This window comes from Podarcis tiliguerta, assembly GCF_965153285.1.
Source record: "Podarcis tiliguerta genome assembly, chromosome: 16".
Taxonomy (NCBI): domain Eukaryota; kingdom Metazoa; phylum Chordata; class Lepidosauria; order Squamata; family Lacertidae; genus Podarcis; species Podarcis tiliguerta.
Window position 1 is genome coordinate 14,196,094 of NC_139549.1, and position 20,269 is coordinate 14,216,362.

The 20,269-nt window shown below is 46.2% G+C and overlaps 3 protein-coding genes across 12 annotated transcripts in view; 2 read left to right on the top strand and 1 right to left on the bottom strand.

Moving 5' to 3' along the window:
- Nucleotides 1-1,181, bottom strand: part of SYVN1 (synoviolin 1) — a 29,236-nt gene extending 28,055 nt beyond the window's left edge. For 2 of the 6 annotated variants that reach the window (XM_083418757.1, XM_083418754.1), the window contains exon 1: nt 232-342. The gene's annotated coding sequence lies outside the window, so the exon portion shown is untranslated. The other 4 variants (XM_083418761.1, XM_083418756.1, XM_083418758.1 and 1 more) reach the window with 4 other exon arrangements.
- A 1,578-nt stretch (nt 1,182-2,759) lies between these two features.
- LOC310667094 (speedy protein 1-A-like) lies at nt 2,760-13,284 on the top strand. Of its 5 annotated transcripts, none has more exons than XM_083418819.1 (8): nt 2,760-2,850; nt 3,851-3,933; nt 6,182-6,445; nt 7,553-7,611; nt 9,369-9,454; nt 10,263-10,434; nt 11,637-11,922; nt 13,057-13,284. In XM_083418819.1, the coding sequence occupies exons 3-8, from the start codon at nt 6,226-6,228 to the stop codon at nt 13,128-13,130; spliced, it is 897 nt and encodes a 298-aa protein (XP_083274945.1). In that variant the 5' UTR covers nt 2,760-2,850; nt 3,851-3,933; nt 6,182-6,225; the 3' UTR covers nt 13,131-13,284. The 5 variants fall into 5 exon arrangements, with proteins under 5 accessions (XP_083274945.1, XP_083274948.1, XP_083274946.1 ...); XM_083418822.1 differs by having other exon boundaries at nt 6,186-6,445; XM_083418820.1 differs by lacking the exon at nt 2,760-2,850 and adding an exon at nt 2,873-2,961.
- Nucleotides 13,285-16,075: 2,791 nt separating this feature from the next.
- CAPN1 (calpain 1) overlaps nt 16,076-20,269 on the top strand; it is a 45,566-nt gene continuing 41,372 nt past the window's right edge. Inside the window, exon 1 of the mRNA XM_083416972.1 lies at nt 16,076-16,237. The gene's annotated coding sequence lies outside the window, so the exon portion shown is untranslated. The remainder of the gene's footprint in view (nt 16,238-20,269) is intronic.

A 20,269-nucleotide genomic window follows, 5' to 3' on the forward strand; every position in this document is an offset into this window, starting at 1 on the left:
CACGTCAGCAGGGTCAGATCTCCCCGTTCCTGGTTTAGGCTGTTGAACTGCAGCCCTTCCACGTAGCTTCACCTGGAGGCTGGTGCCAGGGCTGGAGGGGAGGGGGAAGGCCTCGCCTGCGTCCGAGAACCATGACAGCTGCCTCCCAGCCCTGCCTAGGCCTAGGCCCACCTCCCTCCACTCTCTATTGACAGCCACCCGCGACCTTCTCCCGCTACCCTAACGACTCACCTAATCCCGGCAGCCCCGGAAGCCTCTGCGCCCACCTCAACCAGCACCAACTCCTCTCTTCTCTGCCTAACCGGAAGCCCCGACGCTCAGCTGATACCTCACTTCCGCTCGGGACCTACCAAACGCTTTCCTCAGCCATCTACTTTTTCCCCGACCCCGCTCTGTTTCACAGCCTCCCGACCGGAGAGTCGTAGATTCATTCTCGTCGAGTGATTAAAACTTGTATTTCGAAAGAGATTCATATCGAAGAGGGTAGTCCTTTAATTCATCGCAGTCTCCCCCCCTCCAGTCTTCACATGGTACAATCCAAACAGATCCGCTCGGTGTTGTCCTCCAGCACCGGACAGGCGAAAGAGAGTCCCGTGGCTCCCGGTGATTGGTCCAAAGTCTGGAGTCTCCTCCAATCAAAGAAATGTTCCCAGCGGGGCCAATTGGGATGGAACAGCCGTTGCTAAGCGGGAAGGCGGTCTAAGAAAAAGTGGGGGGGGGGGGAGTAGTTAGAACTTAAGTCATGGGTTCAAATCATACCTTAGCCACGTCGCTTTAATTCTTCTGCCTCAGGCTGCTCCTACATAAGATTGTTGTGTGAACATTAGAGAAAATGAATGATTTTGAGGGGGTTGGTAATCAAGTTAAATCTCCGCCACAAATGTAACACCTGGACTCTATTCCTCATTGATTTTGATCCTCCATTTTTAGGAGGTTGCAACTACTGTAGTGCATTTCATTACACATATATCCCTCGCTACCAAGGAGCTCAAGGCAATATATGTGATACTTCCACCCTGTTTGACCCTCACAACAGTCCTGTGAGGTAGGTTAGGCTGAGAGTGGCTGCTTCCAGACCAGCAGTTATCTGATATGCACAGGAGACTATGTCCAATATCTGATATGTTCAAGGCTGTACAATTTTGCCAGCTAGTGGTTGCTATCCTGCGCTTTCCAGTGCAATTTTCTGTCACTTTTTAATCGGGCTACTTTTTGTGATTAGTACAACGATCCCGTCAATCAATATTATAACACGATCATGCAGAATAATCTAGTGAGTTAGGCCATTTGGCCATCTGGCACAGTACTGTTTACACTGGCAGGCAGTGGCTCCCCAAAGTTTGAGGCAGGGATCTCAATCTCTCCAAGACCTACCTGTAATTGAAAATAGCCTGCTTCAACCCTTTGTGTGTATTTCAGAAGGTGGCCTACCTGTGAATATTGTTGCAAACCTCCAAGCAGTGCAAAATTCTGGGGGTTCCAGGCGCTTACCCAAAGGGAATGAGGTTTGCTGTGAGGATAATGTGGGTATGCCTGGGATAGCTCAGTTGCTGGTGGTCCCTTCCGATCTCTGCAATTCTATGACATGCAAGGAGGGCAGCTGATCTCTGCTTAGTCTACTTTACACAGTTTTTCAGAGAATAAAATTGAGGGGGCCCTTCAGCCAGTCACTCTCTTCCTACCTATCTCCACAGGGTTGCTTTATAAAATGGGCAGAGGGGGCTTGAGTCAGCCACGCTCTGCCCAGCCTACCTCACAGGTTTGTTGTGTTGGCACAGCATTGGAAACCATGGCTGGATCTCTAGACCCAGCAAAGAAGCATTTCAGGAAAAAGTCGTCGTAAACTTTATATGAGAAAACCGCGTTGGCAAAAACGGAACTTCACAGTGCCATCTTGGTGCCGCCGTGTGTTGCAATGCACAAACATATATAAAATGCTCTTTCTTTACCAATCTACAGCTGAGTAGGTAACACGTCAAAGAAGCGATTCACTTAAACGCGTTGTAAGTTTCCTACAGGGGCATCCCTTTGGCGAAAGACGGGACTCCACATCGCCACCTGGTGTCAGTGTTATAACGCAGATAAAGCGCTTTATCTTTACCAATGTAGCTGAGTTAGTGCATGTTTACTGCCTTGAGCAATATATGTGTGTGTGTGTATTTTGATTAACAAAATTAAATAAACATATATACCTTTTTAAAAAAACATTTGAACACACACACTACAAAATGCACATTTTCAAATGTTTTTTTTTTTAAATTTTGTTAATTAAAAAACCAAAACGTAGGAGTGCAACCCCATTATTAGCCGCAGCCCCCAGTGATTGCTAGAAAGGGTTCGCCGCCACCTGTGCTACTAGAAAGGCCCCAAAATTAACCCCCGTTACGCAGCGCAGTCCTGCAGGGCGATGTCGAAGCATGAGGCAGGCGTTTTATCTCAGTGGAGCCTAACGCCCAGGCAAGTGGGCGCAAGATCGCAGCCTTATTTATGCCCGTTTACTCAGAAGTAAACCCTGCCGCGTTCCATCCGGCTCGCAAAACACACACCCTGCCAATAAGCGCCCCCCCCCCCCCGCGCGCGCACAGAACCCTCGCAAAGTGATTTACTGCCCGTCAAGGAGGCTCGAACCTTTGACGGACAGCTTCGCGAAAGGGCACGCGGGGACTGGATGTTCAATAGCCTTTGTTCCTCCCTCCCTCCGTCCCGCGGGCGGCGATTGGGTTAGCAGGATCCCCGGCGGAGCCTATAAAAAAAGCCGCGCGCGGGCGGTGGGGTGAGGTGAAACGGCGTTTAGCGTGGTGCTCCGCCCACCTGTGGCTTTTTGCGAGCTGGGTGGTTTGCTCTGTTCAGGTGCAAGGGTGGGGGAAGGGAGGCGAGGCAGAGAAAAAGGCGGGAAAATGTGCTTTGAGGGAAGGGGCTTTTTGGAGAGAAGGGGGGGTGTCTCCACTTTATTTTTCTTGGGTGTGTTTCCCTCAAAGTCAACTCGCCCTTGAGTTCCCCAGAAGAGAAGTTGATCATTCCTCCTCTTTTTGGCATTTTAGTTCCCCCAAAGGGCGCGTGCCACCCCGCCCTCAAGCGAGTTTCCTTACAGGACTGTTTGTAAAATACGCCGTAAAATTAAACCATGGAAGCTCATGTTGGTTTAATTAGAGTGGGAAGGAAATCTACTACAAAGGCCATATATGTCTGGTTTTGGTTTGTTTTCAATTGGGGACAAACTTAAAAGGTCCACAGAATAGAGAGCAAAATTTTTAATTTCTTGGCATTTAGTCTTTGGGCAGGAGGTTGAGCTAAAGGAAGGATTTGGGTGGGGAGAGGAAAATGGAGGTAGTGGAGCTGCTCCCCCTCACCCCAATCTGCAGTTCAAAATGTGTAATAGTGTGTAGTAGGATGATGTATTCCCATAGGAAGCTGTGTTAGTCTCTTGCTGCAAAAAATTGATAGGCTTGTGGTACCTTGAAGGCCTAACCATTTTTTAATGGTTTGTGGACTAGAGTCTGCTTGAATTTTTTAACATTTGGAAATGCTAGATATGTGTTTGTGTACAGTGTGTGTATTGCTCTGAACTATTTACTATTCCTTTGATTCCCCCAGTTTTTAATCACAATATATATTTTAACGAGTTCAGCAAAATCATTGCTTCCCTACTAATAGACTTTGCCACCCATTTAATTTTGAGTGGCGCACCTTTTTAAATTTTAAGCCCATTACTTAAATTTGTGGCTGATTCAGAGCTTACAAGAATGAAGTGCTTCACTGTGTTACATGTACCAATACTTGACCCATCAGAAATTGGGGCTCTATCATTTTCTTCAGCACCAATGTATGCTACCTGTTTTTTTATCGGTAGGTCTTGTTTGCTCCTCTTAAGAAAGTACTTGGGGAAGCTCCAATCACCTGTGTGACAGACTTCAGTGAAAGAACATGACAATGGTAATCTGGAAGGATTGTGATTTTTGTTTTGCAGTGTTGCCTTTCTTTTTTTTCCCCTCTCTCTACTTACCCCATCTTCAAATGGAACAAAAATGTGATGAAAGTTGTTGAAATCTGGGTTTCCCTGCCAATAATAGTCCCAATGGAGTTCAATAATTTGTTGGTCACACATTTTTTAGAAGCGGTGCTATTTCTCTCCCTGCCATTGGCAATATGGCTTGTTTATCACTCCCACAGAGTGGGGGATAATTGATGGGTAAGAAGTAATTCTAGCAGGATAGCCATGCCTGTTACAGTTAAAGAAAGCCTTCAAGCCCCTTAAAAACATAATAAACAGTGTATGTCAGGAAGTCTGGTAACCTGGGGCCAAATGTGCTGCAGCATCTACAGGTGTTACTAAAAGGTTTGGTGCAGTCAGAGATTAAATCCTGAGCTTCTTCTCTTCCTAATTACCTGTAAATCTGGAGTGCCCTTCCAGAAACATTTGGTGATAGTAGCAACAGGAGTACCTCTGAGTATGTATGAAGATTACTTTAGGCAACTAGGTAACTGGTTATCCTCCGGATCTAGAACCTGTGCACTAAGTTGGACACAGTGGCTTCTATGTATGCCTATGGCCCAGCAGCACTACTGCTTCCAACTTCTAAACGTTGCCTTGTCCAGTGCAGTGAGGTACGTTAGGTAATGGCTAGGTACATCACTGGATTTTGCTTCCTCCATTTTGACGGAGCTGAACCAGATAGGGTTGATTTACTAATCACTACTCCCAATATCAAAGTGGTGTTGAGTCCTTGAGTCCCTGTATTCATAATAAATTCCAGAACTGAGTGCATATGTTGGCCCACTAGCTGGGGCTCAGGTTAAACCTCTGGGAATGTGGGTGATATAAGCAGGGGTGTTACCGTAGTTTAGACAGAATAGAGTGTGGCTGGCAGCAGTTGCTTCTGCCCTGTGCTGCAGACCATGGCTGAGCACAAAGCACATGGCTTCTTCCAAGGAACCCTGGAACTGTAGTTTACCCCTTACAGAGCTACAATTCCTAGTGCCCATGTCACGTGTGTGGTCTAAACTCCAGGAGTGATAAAAACCGGCTCAAAGCTTGCATTGGAAAAAGTTGCACAGGGTAATCCTAATATATGAAATACTGTAAATTGTTTTGGGATGCAATTTTGGGAAATGATTTACATTGAAATAAATAAATAAAATACAGCCTATTCTGTGATACAACCTGCTAGTATCTCAAGGAATTAGCCACTGTGTTTTAATAACTTCAGTCTTCTTAGTGCTTGCTTGTATGTGTATTCTCAGCCCAAAGTATTGGGGAGGCAGCCTAAATGGGAACACATGTCCTCTTCAGCCTCTGGTTTTTCCAGTTCACTTGAACTATTTGCAAGCTTTTAACAGGAATTTACGACTTGTATAACGTTTATACAGAAAAGGGTGTGTGTCATCGCATCTGGGAAGATTTTCAGTCCTCGTGCCTATTATAAGAATTCTAAGGTCTCAAATATAAAATAAATGTACATAAATGTACAAGGCAGACACATACATAAGTATAAATAGTACAGGAGAGCAATCCTGAAGCCATCCTCTCCCAAATTGACCTTAAATATATCCACTGCAGTAAGGGAGGCAAGTGGGGGAAAGCCTTCCCATTATCTTTTTGCTTACAAATCCTGTCTTAAGGATGTATTTATGTATGAATAGGGTGAGCCTGTGACCTGGATTCAGGAACTAAAGTATTTACCATCACAAAAGAATGGCCAGGCTGCCCAGGTAATGCAATCAGTGACCATTATCAGGTATCTTGGCAGAGAGATTTTCTGCTGGAGACCGCCTTCGTCTGTGATGTATGTATAATGTTTTGTGGGGTTGGTCTTGGGCTACAGGGTGGGAAATTTCAAAAGTCTATATAAGGACTTGCACACCTTTGTTCTGGGTTCTCCTCCCTCCTGCGTCTGGTGAGTGGGGACCCTGTTGCAACAGTTTATTTCTTTGCAATAAAAATCAGGCTTACTAGCTGCTTTGCTTCTCAATATACCCTGGTTGGCCTCTGTTATTTTCTCCTACTGAGAGGACTCTATACTTAAGGACTCTATACGGGCTCCAGAATACCCCATAAGGGAAAGGAAGCAGTTTTTTTCTTATAACATGTCCTATAATGCATAATTGTCCCAGATTCTTAGTGGAGGGAAGATAGCATTTTATGTTCATTGGTAACTTGGAATCTAAACTATTTCCTCCCCAGAAAGGTTCTTTTTGAGCCTCTGTTGTTCCAACTTGAGAAGAAAAATGCGGGACAACCAGAGCACTTGTGTCCCTCCTGAGGTCACCACAGGGGTGAAGCCAGGGAGCACAAGACGACGACAGCGTGTCACACATGGTGTTGGGGTACTCAGCAGTGATGCACAGGGGCCTGAGAGAGAGAATACCACAGCAGCCTTGAAAACTTCACAGCAACCACCTTTGCTTCTACACAGAGAAGAACAAGAGGCCTTCTTCAATCTCCTGGGTGAGATACCTGACCCCACAGTCCTGTTCAGAGATTGGTAGCATGCAGACTTTCTCATCCCTAGCAGCTCTGCCAAATTTTAAATGGGTATAGTAAAAATGTTGCCCAGTTCTTAGTCAGTAGCCTGATTTGCAGACAATGCTAAGTCATTACTTGTTTAGGCAAAATGGTGTGCGTTTGACTGTCTCTCAGCAGGCTAACCATGGACTCTTCCACGTGAGCTGCTGCTTGGACATGCATACCAATTTATTTGCACAAAGCTTTTACAATGAGGTTAAATTCGATCTACTCTTTACTGAACATTCATCCTGATTTGCTTGTGTTTATACATCTTGTTAATCATTTGCTTGCCTCAATATGTTTCTCTCTCACTTTCCTAACTGCAAAAAAAATCATTCTCTTTTTAAAAGTGGATTTGTTGTACTAGGGTGATGGAGTTCTTTAGTCCATTTTAATTGTGTAAACCTAACATTTCTGGGTATTCCCTTGAAAATCCCTTACACAAAATACTGGAAGTCTGGAGGCACCCCATTGTTTGTCTTCTGGTGTCACACTGTGCTGAGAAACTCTGGTTGTTTTAACTTTAGTTTGGTGTTATGTCTGAAATCAGATGTTACGGCTCAGCCATCCCACCCCAGGCTACAAAGATGAAAGGCCAGGGCAGATGGAAAACAAAAAAAAGCATTGGAGAATCAGTTTGCAGCATGCTTATCTGTGCAAGAGAGCTCATGGTTTGTTCAACAAACCATGCTTAAACAAAACCATAGCTTTCTGTTAATGTGCAAATGCAGCCAATAGGGAAAATACCATCAGCTTTCCCCCAAAACTTCCCAAAGACTCCTACAAATTGTACTGTACATGAACTTCATTCACCCTTTGATTCAGTTCTCAGCAAGATGAAAACTGTCTACTTTTAGTCTATAATGTAGTTAAGCTTGGAAAGTGGATTGCTCAGAATGGGTGCTTGGTTGAATGTAACAATAAACAGTGCTTCTCAGGTACCATAAATATACATTGACGCTGCATGAGGCAGTTGGTTATAAAAGCTTTAGATAGCCCACAAATAATGGTATGGATTAAACATGTTTTGCTTTCTTTTCTCATCAGAGGATAGTTTGATACAAGAATTCCTTTCAATGGATACATGCTACAGGATCTCAGATAAGGTAGGTGTGTCCCCCAAGTCCTCCACCCTACACTTTCAGTATTACAGCATGGCATTCAAATTTTTAATTATATGAATGCCAAAGCAAAGAGAGAAATTTCACGACAACATTTCTGGTTTGCTTCTTTCAGTGAGTGCTGGAGGGGGGCAATCAATGCAGTTACTAGAAGAACACTGTTAATAGCATTTTTGTAGTAATTGCTTTATTTACATAAATTCAAGCAGGAGTGTAGTGGAAGTAAATGAGCTGCCATCTACTCACCTCTGAAACAAATATTCAAGCAATCATCTCCACATGGCTTGCATCCCAGTTTCCACCAAAAGCAACTCTCATATCTCACTTTTTAACATGTATATTAAGCCATTGGGAACAGTGATTTGGGGGGCAAGGCATCATCTGTATGCTGATGCCCAGCTCTGTCTATCTTTGTGCTGTCTGAATTTGGAGAAGCTGTACAGGTACGTAATCAGTGTCTTGAGACAGTGACAGGCTGGATGAAGACCAATAAACTGAAGCTGAATTCCCAAAAATTTTGAGGCGATTGGTGCTTCCCAGGTCCAGAAAATAGGTGAGCAGGCTACTCTGAATGGGCTTGCAGTTCCCCCGATACATTGGGTGCATAGTCTGCAGGTACTCCTTGACGCTACAATTTATAGAGACTCAAGTTAGTCCTGTACATGGGGATGCCCATAAAAACAATTTAGAGATTGCACCTAGTGAGAATTGCAGACCCCAAGGTATTGGCTAGTGCAGCTGTGCAATACTGGTCCTTAAAAATCTGCACTGGCTGCCCATTCACTACTGAACCTAAGTCAAGCTGCTGGCTTTGACTTACAAAGATTTAAATGGCTTTAGTCCCAGCTGTTTGAATGAGCACACCTGCTTACTATTTGAGGCGCACCACAGATGTTCTTGTGCTTGTACCATTGCCAAACATAGTTTGGGGTTTCAAAATAGAGCCTTCATTGGGGTATTGCCTTGGTTGCAGAACAGCCTCTCCCAACCTCAAAGTCATGCAGGCTTCGTCACTATTTAATTTTTGCTGCCAGCAGAAGACACTTCTTTTCCTTATGACTTACACATTAGTAGTAGTAACCATTTTAATGGTGTGACAGATGGAACAATTTACATGTTTAATTGCAGACTGCAATGGTAGTTTTTTTGTTTTGTTTTTTAATCTGATTAGCTTATCTGTGTTTTAGTGTGACATCTGCCCTGATATTGTTTTGATGCTAAAGGGTGGGATATAGGAATTCAATAAATAAATATAATCCATTTTCAAAACTACCTGCTTCACTTTCTGTAGCCTCCCCCCCCCCAAAAAAAAACCTGGTGCCTCCAGGTGTTTTCAACTGCAATTCCTATTAGCACCAAGCAATCATGGCAAGCTGGGGCTGATGGAAGTTGTGGTCAAAATCATCTAGTGGATACCAGGTTGTGGGAGGCTGTATAAAGAACTGCTTTTTAACTCAGGAGTTAAATTTCAGACAGTATCACAGTGATAGGCCCATTTGCAATCAAGATTGGTAAAGTGGAAAAGAAAATAACCACAAACCTTTGACTGAACTCTGGATAAACCTTCCTGTGTAGTAACCAACCAACAAAGCAGGGCATAATGTTGATTCTTTGCTTCTCATTGGAGTAAGGTCTTGTAGCTTACTTATCTACCTCTTAATGCTTTTGCCTTCCTTTCACATCTCTTAAATTATTATTGTGGTCTGCTATAGACATTATTAAAGCTAAGCTGTCTTATTCAGTATCTTATAGCTATGACTATGATGTACTTCAAACGTGCTGGCCTGCATACGGAGGAATACACACGGACTAATCTCTTCATAGCTCTGTAAGTTGGTGCTCTTCTATTGGTTCGGTCGTGTGGGGAGGTGACCTGTAATGTTTATTAGGCTAGGAGTTTAGTTCATGTCACCAAATACTCACTATTCATCATATTTATTAGTGCAGCAGAACACCTATTACAAAGTGGGGGGAAAGGTTACTATATTAGCTCACTGTAAGTTAACAACAAGTGAAACTAATTGCATTTCTCCCAGTCACAATTTAGTTACAGGTGCAGAGGACCCCTGTTTCTAACTGGAAACTGTAACAATGGGGAGAGGGGAGCTAAACTTTCCTCCTCACCCAAATTCCATCGGTACAATTGCAGCAAAAATCACCTGTCCCCAAAGTGCAAATAGGTTTAGAGAAAACTCCTGTTGTAAGCAGGTGATTTTTTTAATTTTATTTTTTGCAAATGAAGTTGTTGAAGAACATGATCAGGGGCAGCCCAATTAGTGTCATGTGCATCTAGGCCCCAAGACTGCAATCTTAACCTGTTATACAGGTGCTAATTGTTGAGGGGCAACTTCAGGGTTCCTCCTACTCTGTTTTCTTGGGCTTCCTTGTGAGTTGAACTAGACAACACTTCAAATAGAGGGCTGTTATTTGTAGAACACATGGCCGCCCTTGATGGTGGAGAGGAAAGATATTGGCCACAGTGAGCAACGTTTGACCCCTTAGTTTTTGAAACTGTTATAAGCTGGAACATAACTTCTCTGGTGAGCTCCTTCTGCTGCTTGAAGACCATCCATTGCTTTGTGAAGGAATTCTGGAGGCTTTCCACTGTCCCCCACACCACTTTTTCCTGATTACAGGTACCTAGCAAATGACATGGAAGAAGACACAGAGGACTACAAGTATGAGATCTTCCCCTGGGCACTTGGTGACAACTGGAGGAAGCTTTTCCCACAGTTCCTGAAAATGCGGGATGGCTTTTGGGCCAAAATGAAGTACAGAGCATTTGTTAGCAGACGCTGCTGTGACGAGGTTAGCTGCAGATCGCTTGACTTGCTGTGTTCTTGGCGTTGGTGTGTTAAGATAAATGAAGTTGGGTGCACTAGTGGTGGCAGGGAGAGCAGAATAATCCTCTCATCCTGCTGGGGGATCTACTGGAATTTGTTTCCTTGGGATGTGGGGGAGAAACGATATGGCTGAAGGAAATTCAAAAGTCTCAAGTCTTCAGTCCTTGGCATCTCAGGTACGAATGGGAAAGTCTCTTGTATTTTTATTTAATTTAGCAAACTTCTGTACCACCTTTCAAGAACAAATTCTCCCCAAGGCATTTCCCATGAAATACAGCAATAAGGTTTTAAAACAACTCAGTAAAAGAATCCCATATAATTAAAAGTAACAATCAAACATCAAAATTGCAGCATAATGTATTTACCATGACTGGGCGACATAGGCTGTGTATACACACTACCTTTAAAGCACATTCAAAGAATGAACTTTCTCCTCATATAATTGTGGGCACTGTAGTTTGCTGAGATTTGTAGCTCCGTGGGGGTAAACTGCAATGCCCAGACTTTTTTTAAAAAAGTGCTTTAAAGTTGTAATGGGTATGCAGCTACAATCAGACCCCTAGCTGCAATTAGGCTCTGCAGTCAAGACAAAAAAAAACCCCTTGTTAATAAAGTCTGTATAAAACTATCCAGGCATAAGCCGTGCCTAACATTGTATGGAACATTATTCCACAATTGCAGGATGACCACCAAAAAAGCAACAGACTAATGTCCTTTTCTGGTGATCATTGTTAATAGGTCTTCAGAAATGAAGGTATGGGCAGGGGTGTGTGCATGTAGGCAATACTTCTAAGCAGTGTTATATTTTTAGAAAAAAGTGGTGCCAGAACTCACCATGAACGCCTCCCTCTTTCTCTTAGAATGGCAGTGGCACCCACCTGAGGTGCCGGAACTGAGTTCTGGCGAGTTTCCCCTGGAAAAAAAGCCCTGCTTGTAAGAATAAAACCCTGGAGAGCTGTTAAAAATCAGTGATGACCTCAGGTTTGAGGACTGAATTTGACCCTCCAGGCCACACCCTCTCACTGGCCATACTGAGTTAAATGGACCAGAGATTTGACTCTATGCTATATGGCAGGTTATGTGGCACAAAATGTTCGGTTCTCTTTCCCCAAAGTTTTCCAAACATAGTTCTCTTTTGGGATGATTCAGGCTTCCTTTTTTTTCTAGATAATGTTAAAGGAGCCCACACACTGGGTCTGGTCCCGTGAACGAGCCATTCACCACAGTGGGGCGCTGAGGAGTTACCTGAAAAATGAAGAAGACTTATTCCCTAGAGGGCCTGGCGTTACGCCCCCAGTCTGCCTTCTCTGTGTGTTTGATCTGGAAAAAGAAGATGCTGGAATAATGACACCTCTTGCTAGCAGTATTCCTGCCAGTGATTTGCTGCCCTCCACAGCACCGAAGCAGAGTTTGAGTGGCTTCCCTTTGCTGATGACTGACTACAGCATGCAGAGTAAGTACTAACGGTGCCCAACTTTCAGCTTTTTGGAGTCTCTTAATATATGGCATTCATTACTGCTTGGGAAAGTGTTGTCAAATTGTTCCCCTCTTCCCTTGTGGTTGTGGGGTGCAGTGTGAGATTTGAATCTGAAACAGCAAATATTAAATTCATAGAAAGCCATGAGTCTGATAAGATTACAGAAAGATGGTGCAACTTCCTCCGTTTACAATGTGGGTTTGACAAAAGGCTTGTAGATTTGATACCTTCCAACTGTCCCAGTCCCAAAGGACATGCGTAGTAGAGCCTTAAAGCAGCCTTCACCAACACCCATCAACCCCAGCAAGTGCAGGAGTTGTAATCCAAAACACCCACCCTGGGGGAAGGCTGCTTTAAGACACGTTTACCGCTGGAAATGTATTGGAACAGCTTTTGAGTTGCAGCTGCTCCTGAGCTGTTTTTTCTCATCGGGTGCTAAAGAAAGTTTAACCACACCCCTGTTTTCCCAGACATCCGGGTGCAGGTGTGGCAAAATTCTCCCAACATGTGGTGAGCTGATCACTAGTACCTTCAGTTAAGAGTGAATGCATACCCCACTGTGGCAAGTTAATGCTTGGTAAATGAGCACCCTGGTTGTGTCCTGTTGGCATATCTCTCTCCCCTGCCTCCTCCTATTAAAGAATGAGTGTGTTAAACAGTGAAGATATGCACACTTACAGACTTGGTAGATTATTATTATTGTTTACTTCCGTTCAGGCCCAACTACCAACTGGGAGTAAGGAAAGAATGTTTCTCTTAGGGGTTATCTTGCAACATTCTCACACAGAAGTAATCTGGAATTGTTGATATGCTCAGCACTCTGCTCAGTGTACATGCACTCTGTACGGCACCAGAATTTAGTGTGGATTGGCTGACGTAGTGTTATTGGGAAGATGGCTATCCCTTCAAATGGGGATTTAATAACTTTGTGAACCCTTTTAAAGCACTTGATTTATAGCTTGCTTTATTCTATGGGCTCTGCAGTCTGCCCCTACCCCTGACAGAAGGCTTCTGTCCTTAAGGGATTCATAACTTTCTAATCAATATTTCTAAAATATAACTGCTAAACTCCCAAAGGCATAGTTTCAGTCTGAATCTTTTTTTGGGCAGGCCTACAGGAACCTGTGATGGAGGCAGAAGGAACACCCAAAGACTGCCAATATCTGATAGCGTCCGAAGGCTGAAGACAACCCTCTCTGCAATATTTTTCTCCTTGGAGTGGCATTATTTGGATGTTCTTACTCTACATCTGCGGTGATCTATTTATTAAGCACTTTATCTTCACGTTCATAAGTACACAGCAATGTCTGCTTGTGTATTAAAAAAAGCTATTCAGTATGACTTGTATTATTATTATTTATTTAGATTTATATACCACCCTTCATCTGAAGACCACAGGGCAGTTTACAACATAAAAATACAAAATAAGGACACCTAATACATAACAAAAACCAATAAAGCCCCTTCCCAAAAACACATTTAAAAGGCCATAGATTGTTTAATCAGCCAAACATCTGGTTATTGAGGAACATTTTCACCCGGCAAATAACCCACCAATGCATTTTCAAAGGACACATTCCATTAGGCCAGACAGTATTGTAGATGATAAAAATTAAAATTCACCTAAAAATATGCCATGAGGTGTCAGGTGAGCTTCCCTGGGGAGAGGACACAAGAAGAATCTCAGATGATGATCGCATTGTCCAGGTCAGTTCATGTGAGGAGAGGTGGTCCTTGAGGTGTTGGGGTCGTGAGCCATTTAAGGCTTTATATGTCAAAACCAGCACTGTGGATTGGGCCCAGAGTACTTGGGCCAGGACTGATGTTACGTGCTCAGACCATCTTGCCCTGGTAAGCAACCTTGCCACTGAATTCTGCACCAGCAGAAGTTTCTGAATTGCGTTCAAAGGCAGCTCCACGTATAATGCATTCCGGTAGTTTTAACCTAGAGTTTACCCATTCCAGCTGAGCAGACTCTTCATAAAGATGTCTGGGAGAAAAGGCCGCAATTTAATATCTGGAACATTTAATGGCAAGTTTAGCAATTGTGAGCCATTAGAAATGACTTTTTGAAGGTTTACATCCTTGCCTTTTGCTAGCAAGGAATGGAGTGGTCAAGGGTGACCTACTTAGTTTATTCTTCTCTTTGTACCCCTGCCCCCTTTCATGGCTTGACTTATTTAAGGTACCAGTTCTGCCAAAATAATTTTTATTATAAACATTTGGTTCCCACGCCTTTTTTTTTTTTTAAAAAAAGGTACTGTGTAATTTAGATAGATAATGTATTGGGGTAGCATGCTGAGTGGTGTGAGATTGCAGGGGGTTCCAGACGCCATACCCAGGGTTTGGTTTCCTTGGAACAGGCTTCCTCAAACTCCACCCTCCAGATGTTTTGAGACTACAATTCCCATCATCCCTGACCACTGGTTAGGGATCATGGGAGTTGTAGGCCAAAAACATCTGGGGGGCCGAGTGAGGAAGCCTGCCTTGGCGTGAGGAACAGCGGAGACTCTGGTGGTTTTATGATATAATTTATTTACACCTATATACAACCTGAGCCTACAACACCCCAAGAAGGTCTGCTTCCATAACCACAGCCTTGGATCCTAGCAGAAGTCAAGCATTATCCCTCACAGGCTTTCTGCCTGCCACTAGCTGCTAGTTTGCACACACAACTCTGGCCTTTGCCCTTCTAACCACCAGCCAGTTGAGGGAGGGGGAGCACCTATTTGCTCTCTGGCACAGAGCCACTTCCTTTGTTACCTTAATGACCCATACTTAGGCCATTGCCTCACCAAGAAGCTGTCCTGACTATTCCAGCAATTGAATCTTTGCCAGATCCAGGAATTAGAAAGGGACTCATGGAATACAGCCTAACCACTCACAACACGTTCTACACTTAGGCTGGTCTGTACCTTTGAAAAAGAGCAGCCCATTAACCTTCCCTAGTTGATAAGATCTAATTCTGTACCATTTTTACAGGGTCCATTGCCCTCGCTTGTCTAGTACGAACTGTATCCTCCCTGTTGTGCTGTGTTCACCTTTTTAATTTCTGCCAAACTCAGAAAACCTGACTTAAAAAAAAAAAAAAAGAATGACCCAGGAATAACCCAAACTCCACAAATTTTGATAATCTTTGCCACAGATTTCTGTCTTTAAGAGATGGAGTGAGCCTTTCTCTAGCTATCTACATACACATCAGCACATGCTCTGCTATTAGGAACAGCCTTCTGTCCATCTGTGTCTGCCCATCTAGTTCAGTGTTGTCTACACTGACTGGCAGTGGCTCTCCAGAGTTTCTGGCAGGGGTTCCTGCGAGAGCCCTCCTGCAGGTGTGGGGAACCGCTGGCCCCCAGATGTTGCCGAGCTGCAACTCCCACCATCCCTTACCATTGGCCAAGCCCATTGGCTTTCACGGGTTTTTGGTCCTGAGACATCTTGAGGACCAAAGGGTCCCTACACCTGTCCTAAGGGGAGATGCTGCAGGCAGTGCACCTGGAACCTTTTGCACGGAACGTACGCGATCTCCCACTGGTCCGAAACGCCTTGCCCCCAATGGCCAGTGCCTTTCAGCACCGTGTCCGCCTGGTTGTTCCTCCAGGTGTTCTGGAACTACGCTCTCTGGTCAAATGGGCTATGCTAGCTGGGGGCTGATGATGGGAGATGGATTCCCCAAACACCCGGAAGAGCCACCTGGTTGGGCTACCCTGAATCTCAGCTGCAGAGGGGAGACGCTCCGGAGTCACCCTAAAAGGGGCGATGCCTGAGCGCGTCTCTTTGCGCTCCCTTCGGCCCCGCCGTTGCAATGCAGGGAGGATGCACCGAACGAGCCGAGGAAGCCGCCGCCGCCCTGTTTTGCTGCAAGCAGAGCGGCTGCAAAGGAGAAGAGGAGCAGGCCGGCCCGCTCAAAACTTCCTTCCCAAGCTGGCATGGCCCCTCCTTTCCCCGAATCGGGCCTCCTCCTTCCCCCAATCTCTCCTGCCCGCCTCCAGGCTTCCCTTTGCTGGCGTGTGTGTTTGTGCGTCTTGCTTCACGCTCCTGGCCCTGGGCAAACGCCCATTTTTATGGAAGGAGGAGTTTGGCAGGGAGGAGTCGCTGCTCTGCGAATTGGCAGCGATAGCGGGACTCTGGGCGGGTTGCAGAGGGCGGGGAGGGGGGGTGAAGCTACGCTCGCCTGCTTGCCAGCCTGCCTGGGCTTCCCCCTCCCACCCCCGGTTCCTGTCTGCGCTTCTTCGGCTTGCAAAAGGTTGCCTTGACGCGGAGCCAGGCCGAGGCAACGATCTAGGCACAGGTAAAATGAAAAGCTTTGGGGAGTTGCAGTGGGTTTGGGACGGGGCTATTTTAAGTGTGGGCGCTGGAGGCTTGGAAGCAGCTGAGAGCGCGGGTCGGGTGGGGGCGAAGGGGAAGGAGTTGCATATCTGCTATTATTTAATAAAGCGCCTCCGCCTCTTGCACAACTCCAGCGGGACGGAGTTTCCGCCGCCCTGGCGGATCAGGTCCTTTTCTGCACCACTTCCAATTGACCCGAATTGTTGCAGTGGGGGGTGATAAGGAATACAGAGCCCCAGTTTCGTTTCCCCGAAAGGAAGGAGGTGCGTAAGTTTAGCACCCTCTTTGCGCCGCCACCCCAAAAAAGAAGGGCTTAATCGCGGCCAAGAGTCTCTGCCAAGGAAACTCTTTTCGGCGAGATCCAGTGTGACGTTAAGAGTGGGGAAGACGTCACCTCTGAGCATGTACAGAGAGGTTTATTTTCTTCAGAGCCAGACCCTGCAACACATGCAGAATTACAGAGGAGAGATCAGATTCTTACAAATTATAGACATTTCCAACGTGGGTCGAAAAATATATATGCAGCTTAACTTAACACATTCAAAAGGGTGGCAGGGCTAGTCTGTCTCCGCAGGAGCAAGAGTTTTGCAGGCACAAATCTCTTGGTTGTGGCTGAGCTAGGAAATGCTAACCTTGAAAAGAGGGTTAATGGCTACACTATGTTCCAAGCTCTTTTGTCTAAAATGTTTTGGAAATAATTACTGCTATTAAAACCAATAAAGCCTGGTGCTGCCTTCAAAAACGGTCTTCTACTGCCATATGTGCTCTTAAGTTACAAAGCTGAGCTTGGTTCTGCATGCGGGGGGGGGGGGCTCCCCAGAAAGGGAGCTGCTGCCAGTCAGTGCAGACAGGCTGGAGCTAGATAGACAACTGGCCTGACTCAGTACGAAGCTAGTTTCCTTTTTTGCTTACGGCCAACTGGGTTAGGAAGGTCTGTCTTAATTCCCATTGTAGATGGAGCTGAGAGCAGTACAGCAAAGAACAGATAAAGAGATATTACCGTACATTTGGGGCGGGGAGGGGGGTACTTGAGGAAGGTGACACTCTCAAAGCCTAGCAACGGTTGGAGAAGCACTGTAGTCAAGAGTGTGACGAAACTAAGTACTTTCCACACCACATGGAATTACCTTGGAGAATTTACCGGCAGAAGGATGTAACAGTGGCCAGTGGCATAGCGTGGGTTGTCAGCACCCGGGACAAGGCAAGTAATTTGCGCCCCCTAACCCGTGGATTTGCGCCCCCTAACCCCCAGATGTTGCGCCCGGTGCGGCCGGCCCCCCCTGCACCCCCCACGCTACGCCACTGACAGTGGCTGCCAGTTGTTTAAAAAAGGTATTACGTAATTCCAGTGGAACTCCCAGTTCCAGAGGCAGTGTTTTCTGAACACCAGTCACTGGGGATTGCAAGAGGGGAGAGTTGCTGTAGCGATCAGGTCCTGCTTTCAGGCTTCCCTTGGGCATCTAACTTCCTGCATTGCAGGGGGTTGGACTAGATGAGCCTCGGGTCCCTTCCAACTCTACAATTCTATTCTATGATCTGGTTGGCTGCTCTAAGAACAAGATGCTGGACCCTGAAGGGCCATTGGACTCCTCGGGCAGCCAGGCTTTTCTGGTGTTCTTAGTTGCTGGATGTTGCCATCATGCTTGGCTTGTGGGCTTCTGAGAAACCTCTGGCCACTGTTGGGAACAGGATCTTGGCTTGGGTGGATCTTTGGTGGGGCTCTTCTGCCAATGGAAGAGGGGATTTACAGGGAGCATGGGTTCCTCACTAGTATTCAAAATTAGCCAGGCGCCAGGCGCATTTTGCACTTGGCTTTCAGCCACTTGCGACCAAGAGAAGATGCCTGGGCACCAGGAGGGCGCCTGACATCTCCACCAACTGGGGATCATTGAATCTGGATTGCTTTCACACACTAATACCCCATTCTGAAGTATTCGATCAGTTACATTTTATCTGCGCAATCGGAATTAATTTCAGGAACCCAAATGCTTTTTGTGTGCAGCCAGAGCAGGAGCAGGAGCCATTAAGACACAGAGGTCAATAGATGGGCCAACTCACTGACTCAGTATAAGGAAGCTTCCCTGCCTTCTGCACCAGCAGCCTTCCAGGGAAAGAACTTTCAATTTAAGATCTCCTCTTTAACCCTCGCCAGGCAGCAACCCTGTAGATAAGCCTGTGATTAGTATTGGATCTGTGTGTTTGTTTGTTTTGCTGGCCTGGTTTCCATGCTAGCTGTGTAGGAAGGGAAGCGCCTTGACTTTTAACAGCCAGCAGGGAAAGCATTCCCAAGTAAGCTGTTGAAGGAGAGATGGTTGACTCCCTCACTCTTCCACCAGCCAGGCCAAACGCAAGAGAGCCCCTTTCTCTGCAGCACAGTATAGAAACACAGTGGGTTGGCTTCCCTTTCTTGTTGCTACTTTTGGAAGGGGCCGTGGTTAAGTGGAAGAGCACCTGCTTCGCATGCAGAAGGTTCCAGGTTCGATCCTCAGCAGCGGCATCTCTCTTTCCTCCAGCCCCAGAGAGCTGCTACCAATCAATGTGTAGACCAGGGGTCAGCAAACTTTTTCAGCCGGGGGCCAGTCCACTGCCTCTCAGAACTTGTGGGGGGCCGGACTATATTTGGGGGGGGGGTGAACGAATTCCTATACACACCAGGCAGGTCTCACAAATAACCCACCAATGCATTTTAAAAGGACACATTCCATTAGGCCAGACAGTATTGTAGATGATAAAAATAAAAATTATTTTTTTCCCTAACATCCACTGATGATAGTCATTGTTTGGATGGGGAGGCCCTCGCCTGGGTTTCGTGCTGTGTTGTGGCCTGCCAGGCCTCCTGCTGCCAGCACCTCTTCCGCACTTCGGGGGTGGGATGGGGGCCCTCCTGCCGGTAGCGGAAGCCCAATTGCGCCAGCGGCAGGGTGAGCTCCGGACTGAGGGAAGGCTCCAGAGGCTTGATGACTGGGCAGCCGCTGATCACATGCAGCCACCGCCTGCCCATTGGCCAGGCCTCAAACAGCTTTGCAGGCGATTGGCCACGACTGGCGCCCACCTTTGCTTGCAGGAGGGAGAGAGGAGGCACCGCTGCAATGTGTGAGAGGGAGATGGGGGGGGGGGAATGGCGGCGCAGGGGGGGGGGAAATGGCGGCCAGAAAAACAAACAAACAAAAACCCACACCGTTTGCGGGCTGGATCTTGAAGGCAACTGGGCCGGATCCAGCCCACAGGCCGTAGTTTGCCGACCCCTGGTGTAGACAGTATTGAGCTAGACAGACCCAATGGATCTCACTTGGCATAAGGCAGTGTTTGAATGCTGCAAAGCATGAGACTCTGGGTCGTGGGTTCGAGCGCCACATTGGGCAAAAGATTCCTGCATTGCAGGGGGTTGGACTGGATGACCCTTGGGGTCCCTTCCAACTCTAAAATTCTACAATTGTATGATAATAAGAGGAAATGCAGTAGATTGTTGTAGCAGGTGGGAAAAGTAGACCGGAATCTTGCACCTTGCATAGTGGTGTAGAAGGTGGAACTTCTGCTGACAGAGCCTTTTTTAGGACATGGTGGAATGTGCAATTGATATGGGCAGGTTGAATGAGGATTCGAACCCCAGTCTTCTTTCTCCTGGCCACATGAGGTTTTGACCACTGGCTTTCTTCACTCCATCTTACTAGCAAGTCTTAGTGGCTCTCTTGTAGCCAGGAGACTCAGCCATGGAACTTACAAAGCAGGTGAATGGGAAGGAAGGGCCATAGGTAGCTCAGCTGGTAGAGCATGGGACTCTTAATCTCCAGGTCGTGGGTTCGAGCCCCACCTTGGGCAAAAGATTCCTGCATTGCAGGGGGCTGGACTGGATGACCCTCGGGGTCCCTTCCAACTCTACAATTCTGTGATTCTAATAACTCAGTGGCAAAGCATCCAGGAGGCCCCTTGTTCAATCCGCAGGCATGACTAGTGGTGCCCTCTGTCTGAAACCCTGGAGAGCTGCTGCTGCTGC

Excerpts from the sequence above, each read along its gene's own strand:
- LOC310667094 (XM_083418818.1), top strand. Across the intron at positions 10,435-11,636 it reads GCAGACGCTGCTGTGACGAG|ATAATGTTAAAGGAGCCCAC; the intron begins GTTAGCTGCAGA and ends TTTTTTTTCTAG. Across the intron at positions 11,923-13,056 it reads GACTGACTACAGCATGCAGA|GCCTACAGGAACCTGTGATG; the intron begins GTAAGTACTAAC and ends TTTTTTGGGCAG.